Here is a 22,694-nt window from a genome sequence, read left to right as displayed (position 1 = left end):
GTATTTTAAGCTGGTATGGAGAAGTGGTTCTTATATTTCTCATGCTGCAGGAATGTTTCTCTGCTTGAATCATTAGAATAAATTGTTAAGGAAGAGAAAATAGATTTTCCTCCATATAAGGAACATTCCAAAAACATGAGAAACAGTCCTGAGATTTTGCTCCTCTCACCAGCAGAGAATGCATCCCTGTGTCCCAGGGCCTGACCTCGTTTTGGCAGGAGCATATGTGCATCCACTCTGATTCAGGCTTCTGGGCACATGGGCTGGGTTGGGTTTTGGCTTGTAGTTTCCCCACCCAGAGCCAGGCAGATGAATCGGTACCATTCATTGGGCACCTCCTTGCACATGGGTTGCTAGTGTTGAGGTGGTCTAGTGGAGAGCTCAGGGTCCATTCACCTTGGAGAGTGGGTGAAGCAGGGAACCTGGGTGTCTGCCAAAGTGTTTTGAATGACGGAGGAGAGACAGGTGGCAGGTCTGAGGTTGGTGGCATGGAGCAGCCTGTGTGGCTGTCTCGGCCTGCTGCCCAGAGGGTAGAAGTGACATCCTCACAGATGGCACCTGGCTGGTACCCACACTTCACAGCTGCCCACTAAGAGCCAAGAAGTTAATTTAAAATGTTAACAAAAATAGAAACAAGTGAAACGACCTATAATAATACATTCATAGTCTCTTTCTGTTTGTGGTGAGGGGCATATACATATACCAGCTGAGCTACATCCCTGGCCTTCTAATTTTTTTTTAAAAAAATTCATATTTATTTAATATATTTAATATTTTTGAGACAGTGTTTTGCTGAGGCTGGTCACTCACTGGCTAGCCCAGGAAGGCCTTGAACCCACGATGATTCTTTTGCTTCTTGTCTCCCAACTGCTAGCCTTGCAGGCATGCTCCACCATGCCTGGCTTTAATAGTATATTTAATTTGCCTCCTGTATCTAATATGTTGCTATGAGAGCATGTGAACAATATGAAGATGACTGAGTTAGTTATTAATTAAAAAGCAATCTAGCCCTGGATGTGATTTAGCCTGTGCTGCACAGCTCAGTATGGCCTCCTCATGGTGCTCATACTCAGAAGCTCTGTGGTCAGCGCTGTTGTAAGGACACTGTCATCCCAGCATCCCACTGGTATTCCATAGCCGTTGTCTGCACTCCCACCCTGTCTGCCCTAAGCTCGGCTCTGCCTGTGTTCCCAGGGCTAAAGCCTCGTGTTTCTCCAGTTTTGCTTTCTGCACACATCTGAGGACAGTGACAACAGGGCCACCTCTAAGCTTAGTATACATCCCAGTGCCCTTCCCAGACTGGTCTCAGAGCCCCACTCCCTGGACAACCCTGGAACCACAGTGCGTTTTCAGTGTACAGTGTGAGGCTGTGGGCCTTGGGCCTTGTCCTTGTCCACAGCTAGACCATTCACAGGGTTCAGGTCCCTCACTTTAGTTTATCCCTCTGTAGGAAGGGAGTGCCTTGGGCCAAAGCTCCCTTGAGAGTGTGGACCCCTGTTGGGATTGTGTGTAGTCTGTTGCCTGTTAACTTGGGTCGTGTGAGCTCCTGCCTTTATGTAGCTCTAAGCAGCTGAGTACCAACTGGCGTGGTTTGGCACACAGTGGGGTATAAAGATGGGTACTTAGGTGCCCTGCACCTCTCACAAGCTAGTTTTGTTTGGAAAGACTAGGGGCTGGATTTTACTTACTGATTTATGTTTAACTAAAATTTTTATTTTACACACACACAAACACACATGTATGCTGTTGTGGGTGTGTGCACATTACTGTGGTGAACATGGCATGTAGAGGTCAGAGGACAGTGTGGCGGAGTTGCTTCTCTTCCTCCACCGTTTCTGGGTTCCTGGGGATGGAGCTCAGGTTGGTGGCCTTGCTTTCATGGCAAGTGCTTTCCCACTGAGACACTTCACAGGCCCCCGGGGAGTAAATGTTCCTGCTGGTGCTCCAGCTGCCCTCGTACCTGCCCTCCATGCACTGCACTAACCTGATGTGTTTACTTCTCAGCCCAGGACCCAGGCATCTCTCCCAGCCAAAGTCTGTGTGCAGAAAGTTCTAGAGGCCTCAGCGCAGGTTCCTTGTCAGAAAGTGCAGTGGGGCCAGTAGAGGCATGTTGCCTAGTCATCATGGCCACAGAGAGCAAGGTGAGACCTCCTTGTTGTGGACCAGAGCTGTCCACGGCCTCTGCCTGCCCAAACCCAGCTCACACCCTGGCCCTGCCTGTGATCAGAGGCCGCCTTCCCTCTAGCCCTGCCCTACCCAAGACCTGACCCTGCCACAGTTCTTCATGGCCCACTTAGAACCCTGGCTAGCCAGCCCTTCCTCAGCCTTGCCTAGCACTACTTCACACATTGTCCCTCCCACTGCTTCTTCCTTACCAAGCCCTGCCCATGTCAATGTCCCCACCTATAACCACAGCGGCCCACACTCCCAGGCTCCAGAGGGCACCTCCCCTACCTAGATCTACCTCACGCTCCTCTGCCAGCCTTGCCCTTGGCTCTCTCTTGACCAGTCCCCTAGCACTATCCCTGAGATGGTCAGTAGAGTGGAATGCCTCTCCCCACCCCCACACTGACTGACAGTGATGGCTACAGGCATGGTGACCTGTATACCACACCCACCTGGTACTTCAAACAAAGTTAGAATTTCCTCAGCACATGGGCAGTCACAGCTGCAGAAAGGGGAGCTGTGGAGCCTCGGGATTCACTTGACATCTTCCGTGGAGTTTTTGCCTCTTTCTTCATTGGCTAATGGTGACTGCCCACCTAGCCGTCCTCTAACTCACCTCACTTAGCCCACACGCTAGTGATGCTCTCAATCAAATACTTCGTTGTGGGCAGCTACCCATGCCCTGAGGAGTGCTGAGCAATGTCCCCAGATACCATCACATCTACGGGTCTGGACAAAATTAACCCTCTAAAGAAGCCCTGTTTTAAACAGCACACTGAAACAGAACGACTCCACTTCTTCTGGAAATGTCTCTAAGATCGGAAGTGAGACCAGGATGTCTTCTCTCTCTCACTTGGGCTTAGATGGGGGTTTTGAACATATTGATGACCAGTTATTGGAAGAGGAGGCAAAGCTGATGCCAACACCCATGTCTAGCATGGTCTCCAGATACCTGTGAGGCCACACCTAGGGCACACCCTCTTCTCAGGCATTGTTTCTGTTAACCCTCGGGGCTGTGAGAGGAACTGGGCCCTTTGGCTCTGTCTGCTCCCCATTCATATTTGTAGCACCTCTGAGACCTGGGGACCCTAGAGACTGTGGGGAAGTGCTGTCTTCAGCTGTAGCCACTGAGGACAGCTGCTGTTCTTCACTCACGGTAGGTCGCCGCCGAAGAGCTGTGCTCGCTGCTCAGCCAGGTCTTCCAGATTGTTTACACGGAGTCCACCATCGACTTTCTGGACCGAGCAATATTTGATGGGGCCTCCACACCTACCCACCACCTGTCACTGCACAGCGGTATGTTGCATGGAAGTAGGGGAAGCATGGGCTCCCAGACAGGGATGCTGTGGAATTGGGTAGGTGGAGCATGTTTTGGGGACCTTCCCTTTTGGTATACCTGGGCTGCTCTCAGTGTGTGGTCCCTTGCAAGACCGTAGGCAGACTGCTTGAAGTTGTTCTGGCTCTGTGAAGGGCTGAGAGCAGGAACTGGAGAGTGGCAGGAAGAGCCAGAGGACCCTGGGCCAGTACCTCCGCACCACCATGAAGGCTGGCCTAGTGCTGTGCAGAGCTCCTGGTAGTCCGGAGATACTTCCTGTCTGGGTGTGGTGATATACCAGTAATCCTGGAACCCAGGAGATAGAGGCAGGAGGATTGCTACAAGTTGAGGCCAGCCTGGGCTACATAGCCAGACCCTGTATAAGAGTAGCACACTTCTTCTATGAGTTACTTTCTCATTGCTGTACCCAGATGCCTAACAAGATGCAGTATAAGGAAGGCATGGTTTATTGTCTGTCCCTCACGGTGGGGAAAGCCAGCAGACAGAGGGGAAGGCATGGTGGCAGGAGCAGTCAGAAGGCTCTAATGCATCCATAGTTGGGAAGCCCCGAGAGAGAAGAGCAAGTGGAGCTAGGCTGTAACTCATCAAAGCTAGTGACCCCTTCACTCAGCAAGGCTCCACAGTGTTCCCAATGTTCAAACCCGTGATGAGTGTTGAAACAACCTATGGGAAATAGTTCACATTCAAACCAGTTGCCCTTGGCCCCTTCCAGCATGCTCATGGCAATCAAGTGGTGCAAAATTAATTCATTCAGACTTCTGAAGTCCCTGTAGTCCTTGTACTGTTCAAAAGTCCAGTCTCTCCACAGAACACACAACAGACCTTTACCTATAAAGACCAACCACACAAAAACCAGGTTGCGTACTTCAAATCTACTTCCAGGGCACACTGGCACAGGGTGAATACTTTCCCTCCAGAAGGAAGAATGTGCCAGAGAACAAGGAAAGACGATGATCTGTAAAACCAAAGCCAAGCGGGAAGCACCAGAGCCTGCAGCCTATGTCTCGGGCAATGGCGGGATTGCCCTGGCTCCAAGGGGTGGGTGGCCCTGCTCTCTGGCTCTTTTGTCTGCAGCTCACAGCCTCTTTCCAGAGTGGCTAACTCAGTGATGTAGCATTCTTCAACAGACATGCCTTAGTTCTGGCCTCAGCAGCAGCCTGAGGTCTGTGCTGCGACTTCTGCTTTACCTGCACAACCCCACGCAGCAGCGGCTCAGCGCTGGGCTTCCGTGACGGATTCTGACCCTGCTGAATGTTGCTTTGCTTTAGCAGCTCTCTGGAACTGTGGAATAAGACTCCATGGCACCTTCAGTCTTGCACTTTTCATGCCTATATCACGAATACCATGTGGACAGTACTGTCAAGTTGTACCCCAGCTCTTGGACCTCATGGACCACAGTGTCAACAGCATACACTTTGTTGGGTAATTGTTTTCAAGGAGCAGGAAGCCCCTTCAGCTGTATTTGAGGTCTTCCTGTCCTCCCGGATGGAGTGGTGAACAGTGATCTCACTAAAGCCTAGTGCTGTCCCACCTTGAAATTTCCTGTTAAATAGATACATTAGTTCGGGACGAGCAGAAGACTACCAGCTTCTTTACCAGGTTGTAACCCAAATGGCCTTTAACCTAGTTCCCGATTCGATAGTGTCTATTCCATATCTGAAACATGAGAGTACAGTTTTCACCATGTGCATCTCTGTCACCATTCTGGTTTTCCAAACTACTACCAGAGTGTCCCATTAAGCCCTGAGTTCTAGACTCTTCCACACTCCTCCTCCAGGCCAGTCTCAAAGGCCTACGAAGCACACTCTTGGGTTTTTTTCTCTGCAAAGGCCCTACCCTGATACTACAATCTATTAGTGTTCTTCAGGGAACAAACCCCATAGAATGAATATATACTACTAGGGGATTCATCAGATTGGCCCACCAGCACAGCAGTAGCTGTCTGCACACTGGAAAGGCTGAACTCAGTGTCTGCTCAGTCTGTGGGGCTGGGTTCTTCAGTCCCAAATGGTGCTGAAGGCCTGGGGAGCTCCTGGACAGCGAGAGAAGCTGGCCTCTTGTCAGCAAAGGATGAGAGCAACAGGGTAGGCTCACTGATGAGGAGGAGGAAAGACAGCAGGTGGGAAGCTGCGTTTACCTCAGACAGCTTTATATTTGGGCCACAGCCACTGGAAGAACCGCCCACTGTGGCGGAGGATCTTCCTCCCTTCAGTTGATCCTTCTAGGAAATACTCTCACAGACTGACCCAGAGGCGTGTCTCTTAGTTGATCTCAAATCTAGTCAAGTGGACAACTAAAATTCATCACAACTCATGTGTGAGCAAGCTCACTGAAGATCCGTCTAACTACAGCCTACCTGCCTGACAGATCTCAGTGAAGATCCGTCTAACTGCAGCATGCCTGCCTGACAGATCTCAGTGAAGATCCATCTAACTACAGCCTGCCTGCCTGACAGATCTCAGTGAAGATCCATCTAACTACAGCCTGCCTGCCTGACAGATCTCAGTGAAGATCTGTCTAACTACAGCATGCCTGCCTGACAAATCTCAGTGCTTAAACAGCACAAGCCTCGTCGGCTAAAGCCTTTCTCGAAGCTCCGGAGGCCCCAGTTCCCTGACTTTTCCAGCTTCTACCCCAGTGCTTCTCCACCTTCCTGACACTGCCACCCGTTAATACAGTTCCTCATGCTGTGCTGACTGCCAGCCATGAGGCTATTTTCATTGCTACTTCATTAACTGTCATTTTGCTACTGTTATGAATCTAATGTAAATATCTGATATGAGGATATCCGGAGGATATCCGATTTGTGACCCGAAGGGGGTCGTGACATGCAGGTTGAGAACCACTGTTCTAGAGTCTTCCTCAATCTTCCCTACATGTACATCTCTGCCCTTTCTTGATGGCCACGCCTCCCGCTGACATGCATGTTGAGCCTTTCTTCACCATGCCAGACACTGAGGAGCACTTTAGAAGGAAGAAATGTCTGCCTGGCTCACGGCTTGAGAGGTTTCAGTCCATGGCTGCCCTGTTCCCTGGGCCATGGTGAGACAGATCATGGTAGGAGAGCAGTAGGAACAACGACGTCACTTCCTGGTGGCCAGGAAGCAGAGGGACAGGGTTCTGGACAGGATGTAGTTCCTATGCACCTACTTACACAGCTAAGCCCCACATCTTCAGGTTTTCCAAACTCCCCAAACAGTGCCATGAGCTAGGTCAGGGCTGTAGTACATGAGCCTTCTAGGAGGGAGGCTTCATAACCCAAACACAGCAGAGTGCCTGTGACAGCATCAAATCCCCAGCGTGACCCAGGGTCCTCATTAGTCTTTGTCTTGTGCTGTTGCAGTCAGTGCTGGGAGCAGGAAGCTCCATGATAAAGCCACCAGAGCTGGGGCTCCTTTCTTTAGATATGACTTTGTGATTACCTGCATTGAATGCTCAGTGTAAGGCCACAGGGTACCTGGGCCTGAAACACCCGCTAGTCCCTGAAAGCCTTCCATGTCTTCTACGTCTTTTGCACAGATGACTCTTCCACGAAAGTGGACATGAAGGACAGTTACGACGCTGATGCCAGCACCTTGTGAGTACATGCACTGAGCTCTTGATCAAATGCTGGGTCTTATGTGTCTGGTCTCTAGCCTGGCCCTACAAGCTCTCTTCAGCACCACAGAGTCCACTATCCCCGATGTCCACCTTTAGAGCCCTGCCAGTCCATTCTCATCCCTACCTTCTGTAGCCTCCAGAAGTGACCTTGGAAAAGGCACAAAATGGTGGTTCCTTGCACCCTTGTAAAGTCTGTTAGTTCAGCCTATGTATTCTCCCAGCCTTACTGACCCACTTTTGCTGTCTGTCAGCTCTGGCCAGAGCCTTCTGCCCTAGCTGTCTCTCCTTTTGCCCATGACCCATCTGAGAGTCACTTCACTGGGTCTCATGTCCACTAAGATTAGCTGACTCCTGGGATCTCCTTGTTCTCCATATGTGGCTTATTCCTTAGTCAGTGTTCTTTGCTTATATTTGTGAACAGGACAACAGGCCCCAGCCCGCACCAGGCACATGAGGTTGGGTTGTGAAGGGCCCACTCACATTGTACCTTGTGCCTTTGCAGCTGCTTCCCAGACTCTGGGGATGTGGGAGGCCTGCCGCCCTTGCCCTTCTGCATGCAGACATCACCCCATAGCAAGACTGTCAGCGAGAGTGAGCTAAGTACCAGTGCCACGGAACTGCTGCAGGACTACATGCTCACGGTAGGCAGAGGCCCCGTCACTGGCCTGGTTTTACTCTTTGGTCTCTGGGGGTCCGTGGGCCTGGGTTGGTGCTGGGCTGCTGGGCCTGGACCGTGCTGGTGCTGATTAGAAACAGCAGCTCCGTTGGTGCCTAGGCCTGATGCCTTTGTCTTTGAAGTCGGCCTTCTGGAACTGTGTACCTCCAGGTCATGTATGCACCCTTGCTGCTCCAAGCAGAGCTAGCTTGGTTCCCTTCCGCCCTACTGAGGACCCCTTTGTTTCAAGACAGCAGATCTGTGTTTGCCCTGTTTCTCTGTGTAGCTCCTCTGCTGGGCCTGATGACAAGACACATGGTTGGCATTCTGACTCTACAGCAGGTCCACACTAAGCCCTCCTTACTCTGCACGTCTGTTCCCTCACAGTTACGCACCAAGCTGTCATCACAGGAGATACAGCAGTTTGCAGCCCTGCTCCATGAATACCGCAATGGGGCCTCTATCCATGAGTTTTGCATCAGCCTGCGGCAGCTCTATGGGGACAGCCGCAAGTTCCTGCTGCTTGGTGAGTGGGGCTCAGGAGGGAGGGCCGCTGGTCCCCTCTGGGAGTGTGCAGAGTCCAGAGGGGAGGAGCTTTATCACATGTGTCATCACAGTTTGGCTGAGGATGCAGGACTGACTTAGGTACTTGGAAGGGCCCTTCCATCCTTGAGCTGAGCTGGATTGGCTATGCTGGGAATCGTGAAAGGGGTCCCGAGACTGGGTCTCAACAAAAGCCATCAAAGCAGAACTGTGCTCCTGGAAAGACTTGGGGGACTCCTTAAGGAGGTATCTTCATCAGTGGGTTTTGGGGAGCATGTAGAAATTTGAGGAATGGAGAAGCAAAGACACCATCTAGATAGAAGGACCCATCTCTGTACAAGACACCCGAAGCACCTGGCACATTCTTCAGAGCCACTGTCTAGGTGTCACCTGCCACATCAGCCTTACACCTGGAAGGAACAGTGAGCTGGCAGCAGCTCACTGAAAGCTCTGAGGTACTTCTCTGTGCTCTTGGTAACCCAAGGGAGGCCAGCTGATCTTGTTTCGTATGGGCCTGGTGAGCTTCAGCTGCCTGCCTGGCACTGTCTTTGGTCAGGAAGGACAGGAGACTAGAGTCTAGTCTGAGCTCCTCACTCCCTGCAGGATCAGGTACCCAGTAAGGCTCACGTTCCAGGCCCCTGGCATCCAGCCCAGCATGCACATTCAGCCTGAAGCCAGATCCTTCCCATTTTGTTCTCGGCTGCCTCTATGCCAGAAATGGCAATAGAGCCAGACACAGTCGGACCCAGCCATAATCGGAGCACTTAGGAGATGAAGGTAGGATAGCAAGTTCAAGATTAGCTTTGAGCTGTACAGCAAGACTCTCAGAAAAAGTGGGTTGGAAGAGAGTTGAGCTGTGGGTACCTGCTGCCTAGAGTCCTGCATCAGGCAGGCAGTTCTGTTAGCATCTAGGCTTCTCTACCACCCCCTGACCCCTACCTAAGCAGGCTTTGTATGAGTACGGAGTCTCATGCAGGTCAGGCTGGCCTCCAACGCTCTGTGTAGGCAGGGTGCCCTTGAGCGCCTTACCTTCTGTTTCCTGTGCTCTGTGATTAGTAGTGTCAGTGATATTTTGGGGTTCTCTTAAAGGCTCCGCCTCAGGAGAATGCTGTTTGTAAACTCATCTGATGTGTCTCTGAACTTACCCATCTGGGCGGGCCCAGCCTGCCTTCCCACATCAAGGTGCCGGGGTTCTGAGATCCAGGTCTTCCTGAGTAGGACTGGTTTTGTCATGAATCCTGGCTCTGAGGACAGACCTCATTGCCATGGCTTGTGGCTTTTGCTTTCTGCCCTATTAGACAGGGGCTCCGAAGGTCATAGACCCTTGGCTGATGCCATGCCTCAAAGCCAGTGAGAGTGAGGGTGGCGGACAGCAAGCCATTCATAGCCGGGGCCCTAGTCAGTCGGATTTAATTAAACCTAGCTCCAGGGCACAGCTCTGTGGTGTCAGGGTTCTGAGCCTTCCCCCACCCCCCACCCTGAGGTGTTACTCTGGGATTGTGTGTTGGCAGGTCTGAGGCCCTTTATACCTGAGAAGGACAGTCAGCACTTTGAAAACTTCCTGGAGACCATTGGCGTGAAAGATGGCCGTGGCATCATCACTGACAGCTTTGGCAGGCATCGCCGTGCCCTGAGCACCACCTCCACATCCACCACCAATGGGAACAGGACCACAGGCAGCCCTGATGACCGCTCGGCACCCTCAGAGGGGGATGAGTGGGACCGCATGATTTCGGACATCAGTAGTGATATTGAAGCGCTAGGCTGCAGCATGGACCAGGACTCAGCGTGAAGGAGCGGGACAGCATACACTTGTCTCACACAGCCTTCCCAGGCCTCCTGGGAAGAGTGCCCACACCTGAGTGCTAGCGCTTCCCAGCTTGGAGCTAGGGAGGGGCTGCAAACAAAGGTGGCTCTGGTGGCCAGGTCCTCTACTGTGAAGGAGTGGAGAGCTGCCACAGGACATGTGCCCCAATACAGGGCAGAAACCTCTGTGCCTATTCCTCAGGGGCTCAGCAATGCCTGTAGCATATCCCCACTCGGGGAGGGCCAGGTGCAGCTGGCAGGGAGAGCCGGTCCTGCCGGCCTGGCCCTGGACAGCTGATATTTGCACATGACTTTCCTCTTCTACTTCTCAGAAACCTTAAAAAGAAGTTTACTGCAATGTGAATAATTTATCTCTGGTTGTCAAGCATTTTTTTTTCTATTCTACTTGGTTGAAAGCCATGTTGTCACAAGTCGGGAGGGGTCCATTCTGGCCCCTGTCTGCTGGCCATGACTGCCCATGACATTCAGGGCTTGGGTAGAAGAGACCACTGGTGCTTCTGCTCTGGCTAATGACAAGGGACAGGAGCAGGCATTTTGGTATCTCACATGTCAGGGCTACCTTGATCTATGCATTCTATGTATAGATTACCCAAGGGCAGTCCCATGCTCTGGCCCTGTCCCTAAGCCTCCTTGATGATCAGAAGTACAGTATATAAGGAAGAGTGGAGCCCACAGAGCTGAGAGTTGGGGCCCCTGGAAGGCTGACATAGGTCCCATGGCCCTCACTCTGTCCCCTGCCAGTCAGTTCTTCTCATGCCTGTCGACTTCACTCTGGCCTCTACCCTCTAGACCCCTTGAAGCCCTCCTTGCTACCAGGAGAGGAGGGAAGTGACCTGGGGTCAGGCTGCCCTAGAAAGCTAGGCTGAGGAGACTGGTCACATGCCTCTGCTGCTATACTTGGGGAGGAGGCTCTGTGTCCTGGACAGAAGGCCTATGATGGTTGTGGCAGAGCCCTTGGGGCTCTTTGGACACCTCAGTTGTATCCAGCACAAGCCACAGTGACCTTGGGATCTCATGGATGCTTTCCTCAGTGTGGCTTCAGGACAGCATTTGACAGAATTCTCCTGTCACCTGTCCTGGGGCCTGTCATGGGAGCCTAGGCCAAGCCAAGAGTCAGGATACTGCTGGAGTAGTCTCTTGGTTTATGCAGCTAATTCTCTCCTTGACACGGAGATACTGAAGACAGGCTGATGTTCACCCTGTGCTCAGCTATGTCCTAGTGTCCCATATGCACACCAGCAGAGTGTATGTGGAAGTGAAGGACCAGGGCAGCCTCACTTCTATAGCCAAAGCTGCAGGGGGAAAGGACAGGGAGTACATGAACACACTGTCAGAGGCGAAGGGACTCGGGGTGGGGGGATGACAGGGCCACAGGAGGAGGATTGAGGGGACATCAGAGGGCAATCAGGTAACAGCAGATAACACTAAAGGGGGATGGTGGCAACAGAGTGATGGCATCAAGCACTGAGCTGACAGAAGGCAACCAAGGATACTAGGTGCCAAGGGGACACTGGAGGGCAGTGACCCCAGACATCAGAGGTCCCAATGAGACACCTAGGGGTGATGAGACAAGACAATACCACAAAACTGAGGGGACTCCAGAGGGTGATCATGTGACACTGATTTATTGGGCTGCAGAGCTGAGGAGAGGCAGAATTGCCCCAGCTTCCAGTCAGCAGCTACATTGTCAGTTCCTGCAGAAGAAGCAGCATATTAGCAGAGGGTCTTTTGTAAAGGACCTCCCTAGGGACATCTGGGTTGAAGAAAGAGCCAATATTTGCTCACCATGATAGCATTGACAATGTCACTGTGGTTGTCCTTCAGGGCCCGCACAGCCTTTGCCCTGGACACATTGGCCTGGGCCATCACCAGTTCAATGTCACGAGGTTCTAGTCCAGCCTCCTCTACCTAGCAGAAGGAAATAAGGTGGTTTAAGCTGCCTGAGACCCCTTGAAACAGGTGCTGCCCAGGCAGAGTAAAATCCCACCCTAACCTTCACCCAGGCACCCATCGAAGTGTGCAGAGCCTCTAGGCCTCACCTCCTCATCTTCCTCCTCTTGCTCTTCGCACTCTGGCCTCACACGGGGCCCAGGTGCCAGCTCAGGGACCAGGGCTGAGGACTCTGAGGGCACCTTGAATTTCTCTGCTGCAGCTTTGTGTACTTGCTGGGACAGGTCTTCAATCTGCAGTACAGACAGCTGTGTGAGTAGAGCTCACAGACTCCTGCCCTTCCCCAGCCCTTCCCCAAACCACAGCATCTTAGTCAAGACAGACCTTGGCCTCACCAAAGACCACGTAGGTGTCTGAGGCAGGGCTCTTGAAGACATCCGGCTTGGCAATCACAAACAAGATGTTCTTGGACTTCTGGATGGTGATCCTGGTGACTCCCTGAATCTGCCGTAAGCCCAGTTTCGACATTGCCTGAGGCAGAGAGCAGGAGACTCAGACCACCTTTGCTGTGACTGGATGGCTGCCCTTCCCCTTGTCAGGCAGACTTCCCTCTGTAAGGGCCTCCTCAGGACATACATGCCAGTGTTTAGGGGTAGGGGTGGGTTACTAGATTTGACTCAACCCTATTCATGGATAGTATTTCACTGGCTCCCAGGTTTGAAGGGCATTAGTAAGGATGCCTCCCTTTATATATGTCCTCTCCCAGGGTCCTCTAGGGGAGCTCTCAGCTGACCTTTCGAGCCTTCTTCTCACTGCGGCTTTGCTTGGCTTTGGCAATGGTCTCCTCATTGCTGCCTGCTGGGCCCTATAGGAAGGTAAAGGGTAAGCATCTGCAGGAGTTGGGCCAGTGCTCACCCAGAGACCCACCCCCTTCTGGGGCCAGCACCTGTGCCGGGCACTGCGATTTCTGAGGTGAGATATCCTCATCCAGCTCACCGGATGACTCCCCGTGGCTATCCGAATGCTGTCCAGAGCCTGGGGCCCTCTGCGAGTCTGGGGAGGGATGAGGTGTGAGGGCCTCTTACTGTTGCAGAGAGTCCACCAGTCCCATCCTCTAGTGTTTCCCTGGGAAGAATCCAGCTGGCCCAGACACTGTCCCCCCACCTTTCCCTTACCTTCCTCCAGGCTATCCTCATCCTCTTGCTGGTCATAAGCTGGGAACCCTCGAGGACCCAATGGGTTCTGGGTCCCAGAGGGAGGAGGCACTTGGCAGGGGCTTGAGATGATGCAAGCCAGGTCTTTGGCATCTGTGGGGGTCACCTTGGGGTTGAGGGTGGAGTGAGGTGAGAGGCTGGTACGCTGCCGGGCTCCCAGAGGCTTTGTGGATCCTGAGGTGATAATGGCAGCAGCTCCCTGGGCTCCTGCCTGAGGCATCGGACCAGGAGAGGCTGGGGGCTCCCCCTCTTCCACAGAGGCTTTCTGGGGAGTGGGGCACAGGCAGGGGTCTTGGGGCCCTGGGGATGATTGGGATGCCCTGTCCAGGGCACTGGGAGCAGAAGGGTCAGGGTCCAGAAACCTATTCTGAGGTGTGGTGAGCAGGTCACCAGCAGGGGTCTCTGGGGAAAGATTAAGGGTGCCAGGGGTCACCTTGGGCTGTTCTCCACTGCCCAGGCCCAGCATAGGCTCCAGGTGCTGGAAGGGTGGTGCACACCTGGCAGTCTCTTCAGAGTAGACCCTGCTCAGTGTGCATGTGGCTCTTGCTGGAGACCCTGGGCAGGAACCTAGCCTGGCTTGTACAGATATAGCCACAGGAAGCCTGGGGCCTGAGGTGTCCTTGCTGCTCAGCTTCTTCCCCTCTCCAGCTGAGTTCATCAGCTGTGGCTGGCTGACCTCGGGCTGCGCGGCAGAAAGTGCCTTGAGGGTCTCCATGGTGTCTTGGCATGCTGCTGACTTGGGCCCATTTCCCTGCCCTGGTGGTTTGGGGCCTCTACCACGCTTGTTCTTGGCTCTCAAGGCCTCTCTTTGAGGTGAGTGGGCCTTGACCCTATCATGGGCAGATATGCTCTCAGCTACTTTCTCCCCCATGCAAGATGTGGGCTCAGAGGTCTTTGTGCTCAAAGTGGGACCTGACTTTTCTGGAGCCCCAACGTTGTCACTCTTTACAACTGGCTCTGAGCCATTCTGTTGGGCTTGGTTTGAAGCTGGGAGTGCTGAGTGTGGAGGAGGTTCTGCATCCTGCTCCTTAGGCACTGGCCTTGGTCCTAAGGCCACACCTAATTCCTGGTGGGCTTCAGAGACGGAAGGCTTGGTCCCTGGGGTGTAGCCTGCTTCTCTCTGCAGGGCCTGAGAGATGTCTTGAGCTATCAGCTCTGGGTCCGAGGTGGAATCTGTACCTCGAAGGGGTGGAGGTACCACTACAGGGGTGTCCTGGGTTGCTGTGGCAATCCCTTCATCCTGCTGGGACTCCAGTGTGCCTGCAACCACAGATTCTAGGTCTGAGGTTAAATCTAAGCCTTGTAGTGGTGAAGGTGATGCTATTGGGGCAACCTGGGGTATGGTGGCGCCTTCCTCAGCCTGCTGTGGTCCCAGTGTGGCAGCAATCTCAGGTTCTTGGTCTGAAGTGGGATCTGAGCTTTGCAGGGGAAGAGATGATGCTGTAGGAGACTCCTGGGGTACTGTGACAATCCCTTCATCCTGCTGGGACCTCAGTATGACCACAACCCCAGGTTCTGGCTCTGGGGTGGGATCTGAGCCTTGTAGGGCTGGGGATGATGCCACAGGGGAATCCTGGAGTTCTGGGATACCTTCCTTAACCTGCTGGAACTCAAATGTAGCCTCGGCCGTAGCCTCTGGACCTGAGGTTGGATCTGTACCTTGTAGGGGTAGAGGTGATGCCACAGGGATATCCTGAAGTACTGTGACACACCCCTCATCCTGCTGGGCCTCTAGAGCGACTACAGCCAGAGACTCTGGGCCTGAGGTGAGATCTGTACTTTGCAAGAGTGGAGGTAATGTCACAAGGGGGTTCTGCGGAATTGTGACACCTCCCTCAGCCTTCCATGGCCCCTCTGAAGCCACAGCCACATACTCCAGTGTGGAGGGAAGGCCCTGGCCTCCTTCCTTCAAGTTCTCAGGAAGGACTGGACACAAGCCGGGGCTTGCTCCTTCCTGCAGATCTGGAATTACCTCTGCAGTGAGGGGCTGACAGCCTAAGATCGTGTTTATCTCCTTCTGGCAGGGCTCAGGAAGAGCCTCGGATGCTTGCTCAGCAACCGAGTCAACTTTGTTCCCCAAGCAAGGGGTCACTTCCTCCAAGGGGATAGCTTCCTCCACCTGAGGACCTGGGGCTGCTTGCTGAGCAGGAGGCTTCCTAGTAGCTTCAGCCTCTCTGCCTAAAGCTAGGATGTCTTCTGCTATTTCTGCAGCTGACTCCTGGCTATTGGTAAGACAGATCTCTTGCTCTAATGTCTGAGGTGTGAATTCTGTCCCCGAAAATGTGGCCCTGCTTCTGTACTTCTGCTCTGAGTTCTGAGCACTGGGCTGGGCATGGGGCTCCCCACTGTACAGCCTGTCATCATCTGCCCCTGCATAAGAAGCTGAGTCTGAGTCAGAGGAGGCTGCTGAGGTATCATCCCGGAAGGCGAAGGCCTCATCCATGCCCTCGATGATGGACAGGTCGGACAGTGACTGCAGGAAGGAGGCCGATGTGCTGTCGTCCTCACCCTCTCCAGCCAGGTCTCCATCCGGGGTTGCAGTAGCAGCAGCAGCAGCAGCAGCTACCTCCTCTTCATCTTCCTCCTCCTCTTGGGGCAGTGGTGTCACCTCCACAGCCTCCACCTGGAAGATGAGGCTACCCCGGAAGGGTAGTAGGGCGGCAGGGATCATCGGGTCGTTGGCCAGGAAGTTTGGGTCAAAGAAATGGCCCTCTTGGCTCCAGGAAGAGCTGCTGTCTGCTGAGAGGCTAGACTCAGAGGATGGGGGCTCTGGAGGTGTTGTGGGGTGTGGTTCTAGTTCATCTACCACTGACCCTGATGGGGAGAGGCGCCAGTCGGAGGGAAAGTCCAGCCCTTCAGCTGGGGCCAGCAGGCTGAGGGAACAGGAAGGTGATGAAGCCCAGCTGTCCCCATCTGCTGTAATGTAAGAGCCGGAGGGTGAGGCTGGCGTTGAGTCCAGTAACTCATCTAGCAGCTCGGCATCCAGATTCCAGGCCTCCCTGTGGGGCCCATGGTCAGGAAGCAGGGCATAGGTGGTCTTGGTGGGAGTGGAGGGGGGTGTGAAGTAAGAATCGAGATCAGGGGGAGGGGAAGGCACAGGAGGATCACCCTGAGAACACAGCTCCGGAGGTGGGTGCAGGGCAGTGTGCCCACCCTCCCGGTCCCTGAGCACTGGCCAGGCTGCCCTGGGTGAAGGGATGACCTGGCATGTCTCCTCACCCATCACGATGCGGGGCTCCAGGGTGCTGGGGAGAGGGACTTCGGCAGGCACAGGCCGGAGAGGCAGGCCCTCAGGGAGGACCACTACGCTTGGGCTGCCCTCTGCCGGGTCCACCCAGGTTGAGGCAGCCCCAGTGGGCCCTGCATCCCAGCTGGCCCCCTCAGGCTGAGGCCGGGCACCTGGCTTGCTGGACAGGAATGTGAGGGCCAGAGGACTAGGCCCTGGGGTCAGGCCATGGGGCTCTAGTTGGTCCCCTTTCAGGATGGTTGCAATAGCTGCATCACATGAGAGATCTGTGGAGACAGAAAAGGACATGAGATGCCCTCTGGACACATTTCAGGGCCAAGCCAGGTGAACATCTGAATGTGCAGATGGGCAGGTTTCCATGGATACAATTCCAGAGGAGGGCTGGTCAGGGAAGTTAGTGGAAAAGACAATGGCCCATAGGCTAAGTGTATTTGAGGAAGAATTCCCAGGTGTTTCAGCAGATCAGGCAGCTGCTGACAGAGGCTTGATAAAAGGGGGAGCCATGAGGAGTGCTGTTGTGTATTAGAAACTGAGGCTTTTTTGGGGGGCACTTCAGCAAAGACAACTAGCAATTGTCTCTGTTCAGAATCTAGCTTGCTGTTTCAGCTTGGTTCAGCTGGGCTTGGCAGGAACAGAGGGCCATGAGAACCCACTGGACAGTGCCAGCTCCTTCCTGTGACAAGGGCAGGGGTCCTACACACTACAGCTCTGGAACATTCCAGGTCTACTGTAAGCAGGTCTCTCTCCTACCCTTGCTGCCTATACTTCAGGTTCCTCAGAGCTTTCGGCATAGCCCTGCACAGAGCTAACTTTCTGGAGAATGGAGACAGACATGTGCCACAGAGTTGCAGTATCCTGCTCAAAAGGGCCACGGTGGGAAATGATGCCTATGGGAACAGGACATGGAGACAGCTGCTCATGGTGACAGATCGTCCACCATGCTGGGAGCTCCTGGCCTACCCTGGGGTCATTCTCTAGGCCTCAGGCACTCTCTGGTCAGGTACAGGTGCTCACAGAAGCTCCTGGGCTGACACGCCTTCTGCGGACATGCTGCATCCCTTCACATGCTCTGAGGCGGAGCACTGTGGGTCAGAAAGTACTTAGGGACTTAGGAAGGCAGCAGAGAAGCCTCTCCAGATGGCAGCACCCCCACACTCCCTCCTATCTTTCTGGCTAATGCTGTCTTGCTTCTTGATGAGCTGCGTGTCCCTAGTCAGGTCACTCTGCACATTCATTCGAGTTGGCTTTTAGCTCAACCATGTAAGTGTTTCGCTGAGTGCTCGTTTTAAAAAAACTCTGTAACAGCCCTTCCCTCACCTGGACCAAGGCCAAACACACATCTCTTTGAAGTATCCACTTAAAGCCTTCCTAGTGTCCCCAGAGCTCAGTTCACCGGCTTGCGTAAGAGGGGGAGGGGCAGTGCCTAGGGGCCTGCCGCTCCAGCAGGCACACAGCCAGCGCTGCTGGCTTTACCATGCTCACTGGTGACAGGGCAACATTGCCTGCGCCTGCACCGTGGCGGCTTTGTCTTTCTCAGCTACTGAGCAGTTCTCAGCCAGGATGAGAGGGAAGCTGAAGGGGAGACAGCCTCCTCCCTGATATCTGCTCTCAGCAATGTCTGAGCACCCGGCTCTGACACCAGCTTGACTCATTGACCTGAACCTGGGCTACTAAGGGCAATCAGGGGTCCTGTAAGAAAGGGAGGGGGTTCCTCCAGGTTCTTTGAGGGACATGGCACTGGACGTGGGTGTGGCTAGTAGCCATCACTGGGTGTTCCCAAGTCTGTCTCTTGCCATCTCCACTTCCTAGTGTGGCCTCAGGGCAGTAGGGCAGAATTGGGCCAAGGTTAAAATGGAAGGGAAATAAAAGGCCGGGGGTGGGGGCTCGGTGTATGTGTGTCATTCAAGGTCACTAAAGCAAACCAGCTTATGACTGGGTCTGAGGAGTCCCAGCCTGGATTGCCTGCTCCCCAGCAAGTGTAGGGTGGGAACTGTTAGCTCTCAACCAGGACCCTGGCACGGCACTGGTCACATCCCTATTCTTGCCCATCCTGTCCCTAGATAACTTCTTGCACCCAGCAAGGTGCCCTTGGCTTTGCCCAAGTTACACACAGCCTGTCTCCAGTAGAGACCATTCAAAGTTAGAGTATCCTAAGGCCTGAAAGTGGACTGACCTCTACCAACATTTAATGCCCCTTCTTCTCCAAGGTCTGCATAGTAAGACCACTGCTGGCTAGGATACCTGTTCAGGGCCCCACCTCTCAGACTTAGCTCTGCCCGGTGTCCTCTGGCTGGGTTCCCATGTTCTATCGGTCCTACAACTCCCTAAGTCTAGCCGCTTGCTGCTCTGGGCACCAAAGGTACCTCTAAGGACCCTCTGGGTCTCCTCCTTCCAAACCTGACACCCCACCGTCAGTCCTGGGGCCCAACTCTCTGTGGACAATGGAACGCGACGTGGCACAGAGACCCAAGTAAATGGGACTTGCTCCAAAGAGTACGGCCCCCACAGCCCAGAGTGAAAGGCCAAGACGCTGCCCTTCATAGCTTCAAGGCTATGAAGGAGGATGCAGTCTGCGGCCTCCAGGCTTTCATGAAATCCTGGGGCTGGGGGATGGAGGAGGAAGATGCAGGTGGAGGGAAGAACCGGTCTGAAAAGACAGGGGAGGGGATTGTGAGGAGGCAGAAGGATGGAGGAGAGAGAAAGCCAGAGAAAGGTATTGAGCCAGAAAGGGGAGCCGGCGCAGTCTCACCTGTGCGGGATCCAGGCCCTCCTGCCTCAGGCAGCGGCAGCTCAGCGCCCGCAGCCTCCCCGGGCATGGCCTGGACGTGTGCCTGCCGATACCTCTGTCTCTCTGTCCCTCTGTCCGTCAATGTGCTCGGAGTAGCCAGCACGGCCACCGCCCCTCTGCTGGGGGGGGGGGGCGCGTAAATGACGTCAGCGCTGCCCCGCCCGCCTATCAAGCCGAGTGAGCGTGCGCCAGCGCGCCGAGCATTGCGGAGCGCCAGAGGGAGGGTGCTCGTTCCCTACGTTCACCCCAACGCCTCTCTCCCACTGCCGAGTCTAGAGCCAGAAGGCTGCGACCTGCCCCGCCTTTCCCGCAGCATCCAAGGGGCCGCTTGGAGGCCAGACTCCTCCCAAGGTGACATCGCCTCTTAACTGGAAAGAGGCAAAAGGTGTCTCCAGAACCAGGGGTGCGGCTTAATCTGGGAAGATAGCTATAATTCTGCGAAGGGGGCAGGGCCACTTTAATAAGTGATGGCCCAGCCTATTGCTCACTGGACAGAGGACACAGGGAGCCCAAGGAAGGAGCCTAAGCCCCTAAGCCCCAAGATGAGGTGAAACAGCAGCTCGGGATTGGCTGGTCCTTGCAGTCAGTCTCCATAGCAACTACCTCCTGTCTCTGTGGCAACGGGAGATGGAACTGAGTGCGCCAGGGAAAGTGGCTCCAGACAAGCTCTTGGCTTGAGCTTTGACTTCTAGTCTGCAGTCTGCTTTGTTTCCTTCACCCTTCATTTCTTTAGGACAGGGAAGAAATGTACCTCAAGCATTCTATTCCTGCCAGCCCTGTGCCATACCTCCAGAGATGTTGCTTGCCATTTCCCTTCCTGAAATGTACTATGCATCCATCCCAGCTGTTGCAATGCTCAGCGGGCCCCCCTGCCCTCCCAGTGCCAGGCACCAGATGAATGAATGACACATTGTCATCGGTGAGCTGGAGTCGGGGAAATTAGTAGCTATTGAGGCACGCAAGGAGGGAGTCTTCAATGTATAGGATCTTCTGCGTGTATGGGAAGCCAGGTGCTGTTCCATTCTCCTCTGTACCTGACTTGAGGTGCACACCAATGTACCACTGGCACCCTTACCCACCACATCCAAACTAAGACCAGTATCTCCTGCAAAACTGGCACACTCCTCTCTGTTGCTGACAACCCACCGCGTCCTCCTGACATTTGACTTTATAGTCCACTGAAGGACCCTTACTTCATATCCAAGGATCTAAGTTGTTTCCTCCTGTGAAAACCCTCCCCCACACCCACCCCCCTTTTGGAGACAGTTTTTTTTTTTTTTTTTTCTGTGTAGTCCTGGCTGTCTTGGAACTCACACTGTAGACAGACTGGCCTCGAACTCACAGAGATCATCTGCCTGTGCCTCTGGAGTGCTGGGACCAAAGGTGTGTGCCACCACCACCCAGCCCCGTAGTTGCTTTTGTTCCTGGTGTTTATCACAGCAACAAAAAGCAAACTAATCCAGCAATTGGTACCAGAAAATGGGTTTGTGTCTATAGTGGTCTGACCATGTTGTTTTTCGGGAAGATTGTGGAACTATCTGGAGCTTTGGGCTAGAAAAGACCATTGGCTGCTGAGAGCTTAATGTTGTAGGGGTTTGAAGACAGGAATATGAGAGAGGTACAGATGATGGAGACCTGGCTTGTTAAAGCAAAAACTCTATTGAGCATTTGTGTAATATTTTGAATTAAGAATCTGTGGTTTCTGGTTAGCTGGGACTTAAGAGTTGGCTGTGATTTTAATAAGAGATCAGCACCACTGAAACCTTTGCTTTAATTTACTCACACAATTGACAACAGTTAGCTGGGGCTGGAAAAAACTTAGGTTGTCATTAATAGAGACCAGCATCATTGAGGCAAAATCTTGTGAGAAGCATTTTCTCGGGGTCAGCACACATTACTTGTGGTCCAGCAGGACCAAAGCTTAACCCCAAGCTGGCAGCTGAGCTTAGTATTGTGTAAAAGTGTCCCAGATGGCCGGGGGTGGGGGGTGGGGGGTGGCGCACGCCTTTAATCCCAGCACTTGGGAGGCAGAGGCAGGCGGATTTCTGAGTTCGAGGACAGCCTGATCTACCAAGTGAGTTCCAGGACAGCCAAGGCTATACAGAGAAACCCTATCTTGGAAAAAAAAAAAAAAAAAAAAGTGTCCCAGATGGTTTCGAAGTTAGTCTACCAGTACTGAAGACATGAAGGGTTATGGAGAGCAGCTGAGAACGCAGTGTGCTGGAGACACCAGCTCTGGGGGACCACTAGTAACAGCAGTGGGTGGAGTCTGGGAGACAACCATCACGTACAAAGAGCTTGTGATGTAAGACTCCTCAGGCCTGTCTGGAGCCCACATGGCAGTGCCTCCTAGACATTGGACTGCACTACTGGGGGTTGGTTCTGTTTTATAACTGCGCCCTGGCTCTTCCCCCTTGGAATAGAAATACTTTACTTATTTTGGATTATACAGAAGTCCTTTTCAAGTGTTTTGATTTCTTTTTTAAATTATGCTTTTGATTTTTTTTGAGACAGGGTTTCCCTGTGTATCCCTGGCTGTCCTGGAGTGCTGGAATTAAAGGCGTGTGCCACCATGCTAGATTCAATGTCACTGCATTTGTGGAAGTCAGAAAACAGCTTTTAGGAGTTGGCTGTCTCCTTCCACCATGCTGGTCCTAGGAATTGAACCCAGGTTGTTAGGCTTGGCAGAAAATGATTTTACCAACTGAGTTGTTTTGATGGTCCCATAGAACATATATTTTAAAATGTCCTTAGATCATCCTCAGAATTTTTTTTCCTAGTGTATAAAACAGTACCAACATATTTAATAACAGGGCTCCGTAGTAAGTTCCAGGACAGCCGGGCCTAACCAGTAAGACCCTGCCTAAAAAAAAAAAAAAAAAAAAAAATCAAAACAAGCCAGGCATTGGTGGCACACACCTTTAATTTCAACACTTGGGAGGTAGAGGCAGGCAGATCTCTTGAGTCCAGTCTGGTCTACAGAGCAAGTTCCAAGATAGCCAAAGCTACAAAGAGAAACCCTGTTTCAGAAATCCAAAAAACAAAACAAAACAAACAAAAAACGGTAAAATAACAGAGTATATTCCCATACCATAATGAGCAAAACTCAGAAACCGATTAACAAAAGATAACAGGAAAGAAGAAAAATAAATCTTCATGTACAAAGCAGGGTCTGGGGGTATGTCCCGTAATTTCTTGGGAGGCAGAAAAGGGATTACTCCAAGTTCAAGGCCAGCCAAGTCTGCACAGCTCAGTCAGAACTACCTGGTAAGACCCTGCCTCCAAAGAAACGAAACGAAACAAAACAAAAAAAACCCAAACCAAAAACTAGATTGGAAATTTCTGCCAAAAAGTGAAATTAACATAACATTTAAAAATTTGTTTTGGAAAAAGTAGCTATGTCATTTGTTTTTCAAGGCAGATAGCTT

General features: G+C 52.9%; 2 protein-coding genes across 5 annotated transcripts in view; one reads left to right on the top strand and one right to left on the bottom strand.

Annotated features, from left to right (window-relative positions):
• The window catches only part of Ccm2 (CCM2 scaffold protein), a 50,938-nt gene extending 40,461 nt beyond the window's left edge, over positions 1 to 10,477 (top strand). For all 4 annotated transcript variants that reach the window (XM_076938151.1, XM_034509134.2, XM_034509135.2 and 1 more), the window contains 6 exons: positions 2,005 to 2,141; positions 3,327 to 3,462; positions 7,022 to 7,079; positions 7,605 to 7,743; positions 8,145 to 8,283; positions 9,812 to 10,477. In XM_076938151.1, coding sequence (XP_076794266.1) covers positions 2,005 to 2,141; positions 3,327 to 3,462; positions 7,022 to 7,079; positions 7,605 to 7,743; positions 8,145 to 8,283; positions 9,812 to 10,092 — 890 coding nt within the window. In that variant the 3' untranslated portion in view covers positions 10,093 to 10,477. The remainder of the gene's footprint in view (positions 1 to 2,004; positions 2,142 to 3,326; positions 3,463 to 7,021; positions 7,080 to 7,604; positions 7,744 to 8,144; positions 8,284 to 9,811) is intronic.
• A 1,256-nt stretch (positions 10,478 to 11,733) lies between these two features.
• Nacad (NAC alpha domain containing) lies at positions 11,734 to 19,477 on the bottom strand. Its single transcript, XM_034508896.2, is given in 8 exon segments — positions 11,734 to 11,821; positions 11,913 to 12,035; positions 12,167 to 12,310; positions 12,402 to 12,548; positions 12,811 to 12,882; positions 12,964 to 13,082; positions 13,085 to 16,744; positions 19,228 to 19,477. Coding segments are annotated over 8 exon segments (4,347 nt in total). The 5' UTR covers positions 19,295 to 19,477; the 3' UTR covers positions 11,734 to 11,806.
• Between the last annotated feature and the right edge of the window lie 3,217 nt (positions 19,478 to 22,694).

The sequence above is a fragment of the Arvicanthis niloticus genome, chromosome 7, assembly GCF_011762505.2.
Source record: "Arvicanthis niloticus isolate mArvNil1 chromosome 7, mArvNil1.pat.X, whole genome shotgun sequence".
Classification (NCBI taxonomy): domain Eukaryota; kingdom Metazoa; phylum Chordata; class Mammalia; order Rodentia; family Muridae; genus Arvicanthis; species Arvicanthis niloticus.
The sequence above is the reverse complement of the archived record's forward strand: the minus strand, read 5'-3'. Positions and strand labels throughout refer to the sequence as shown.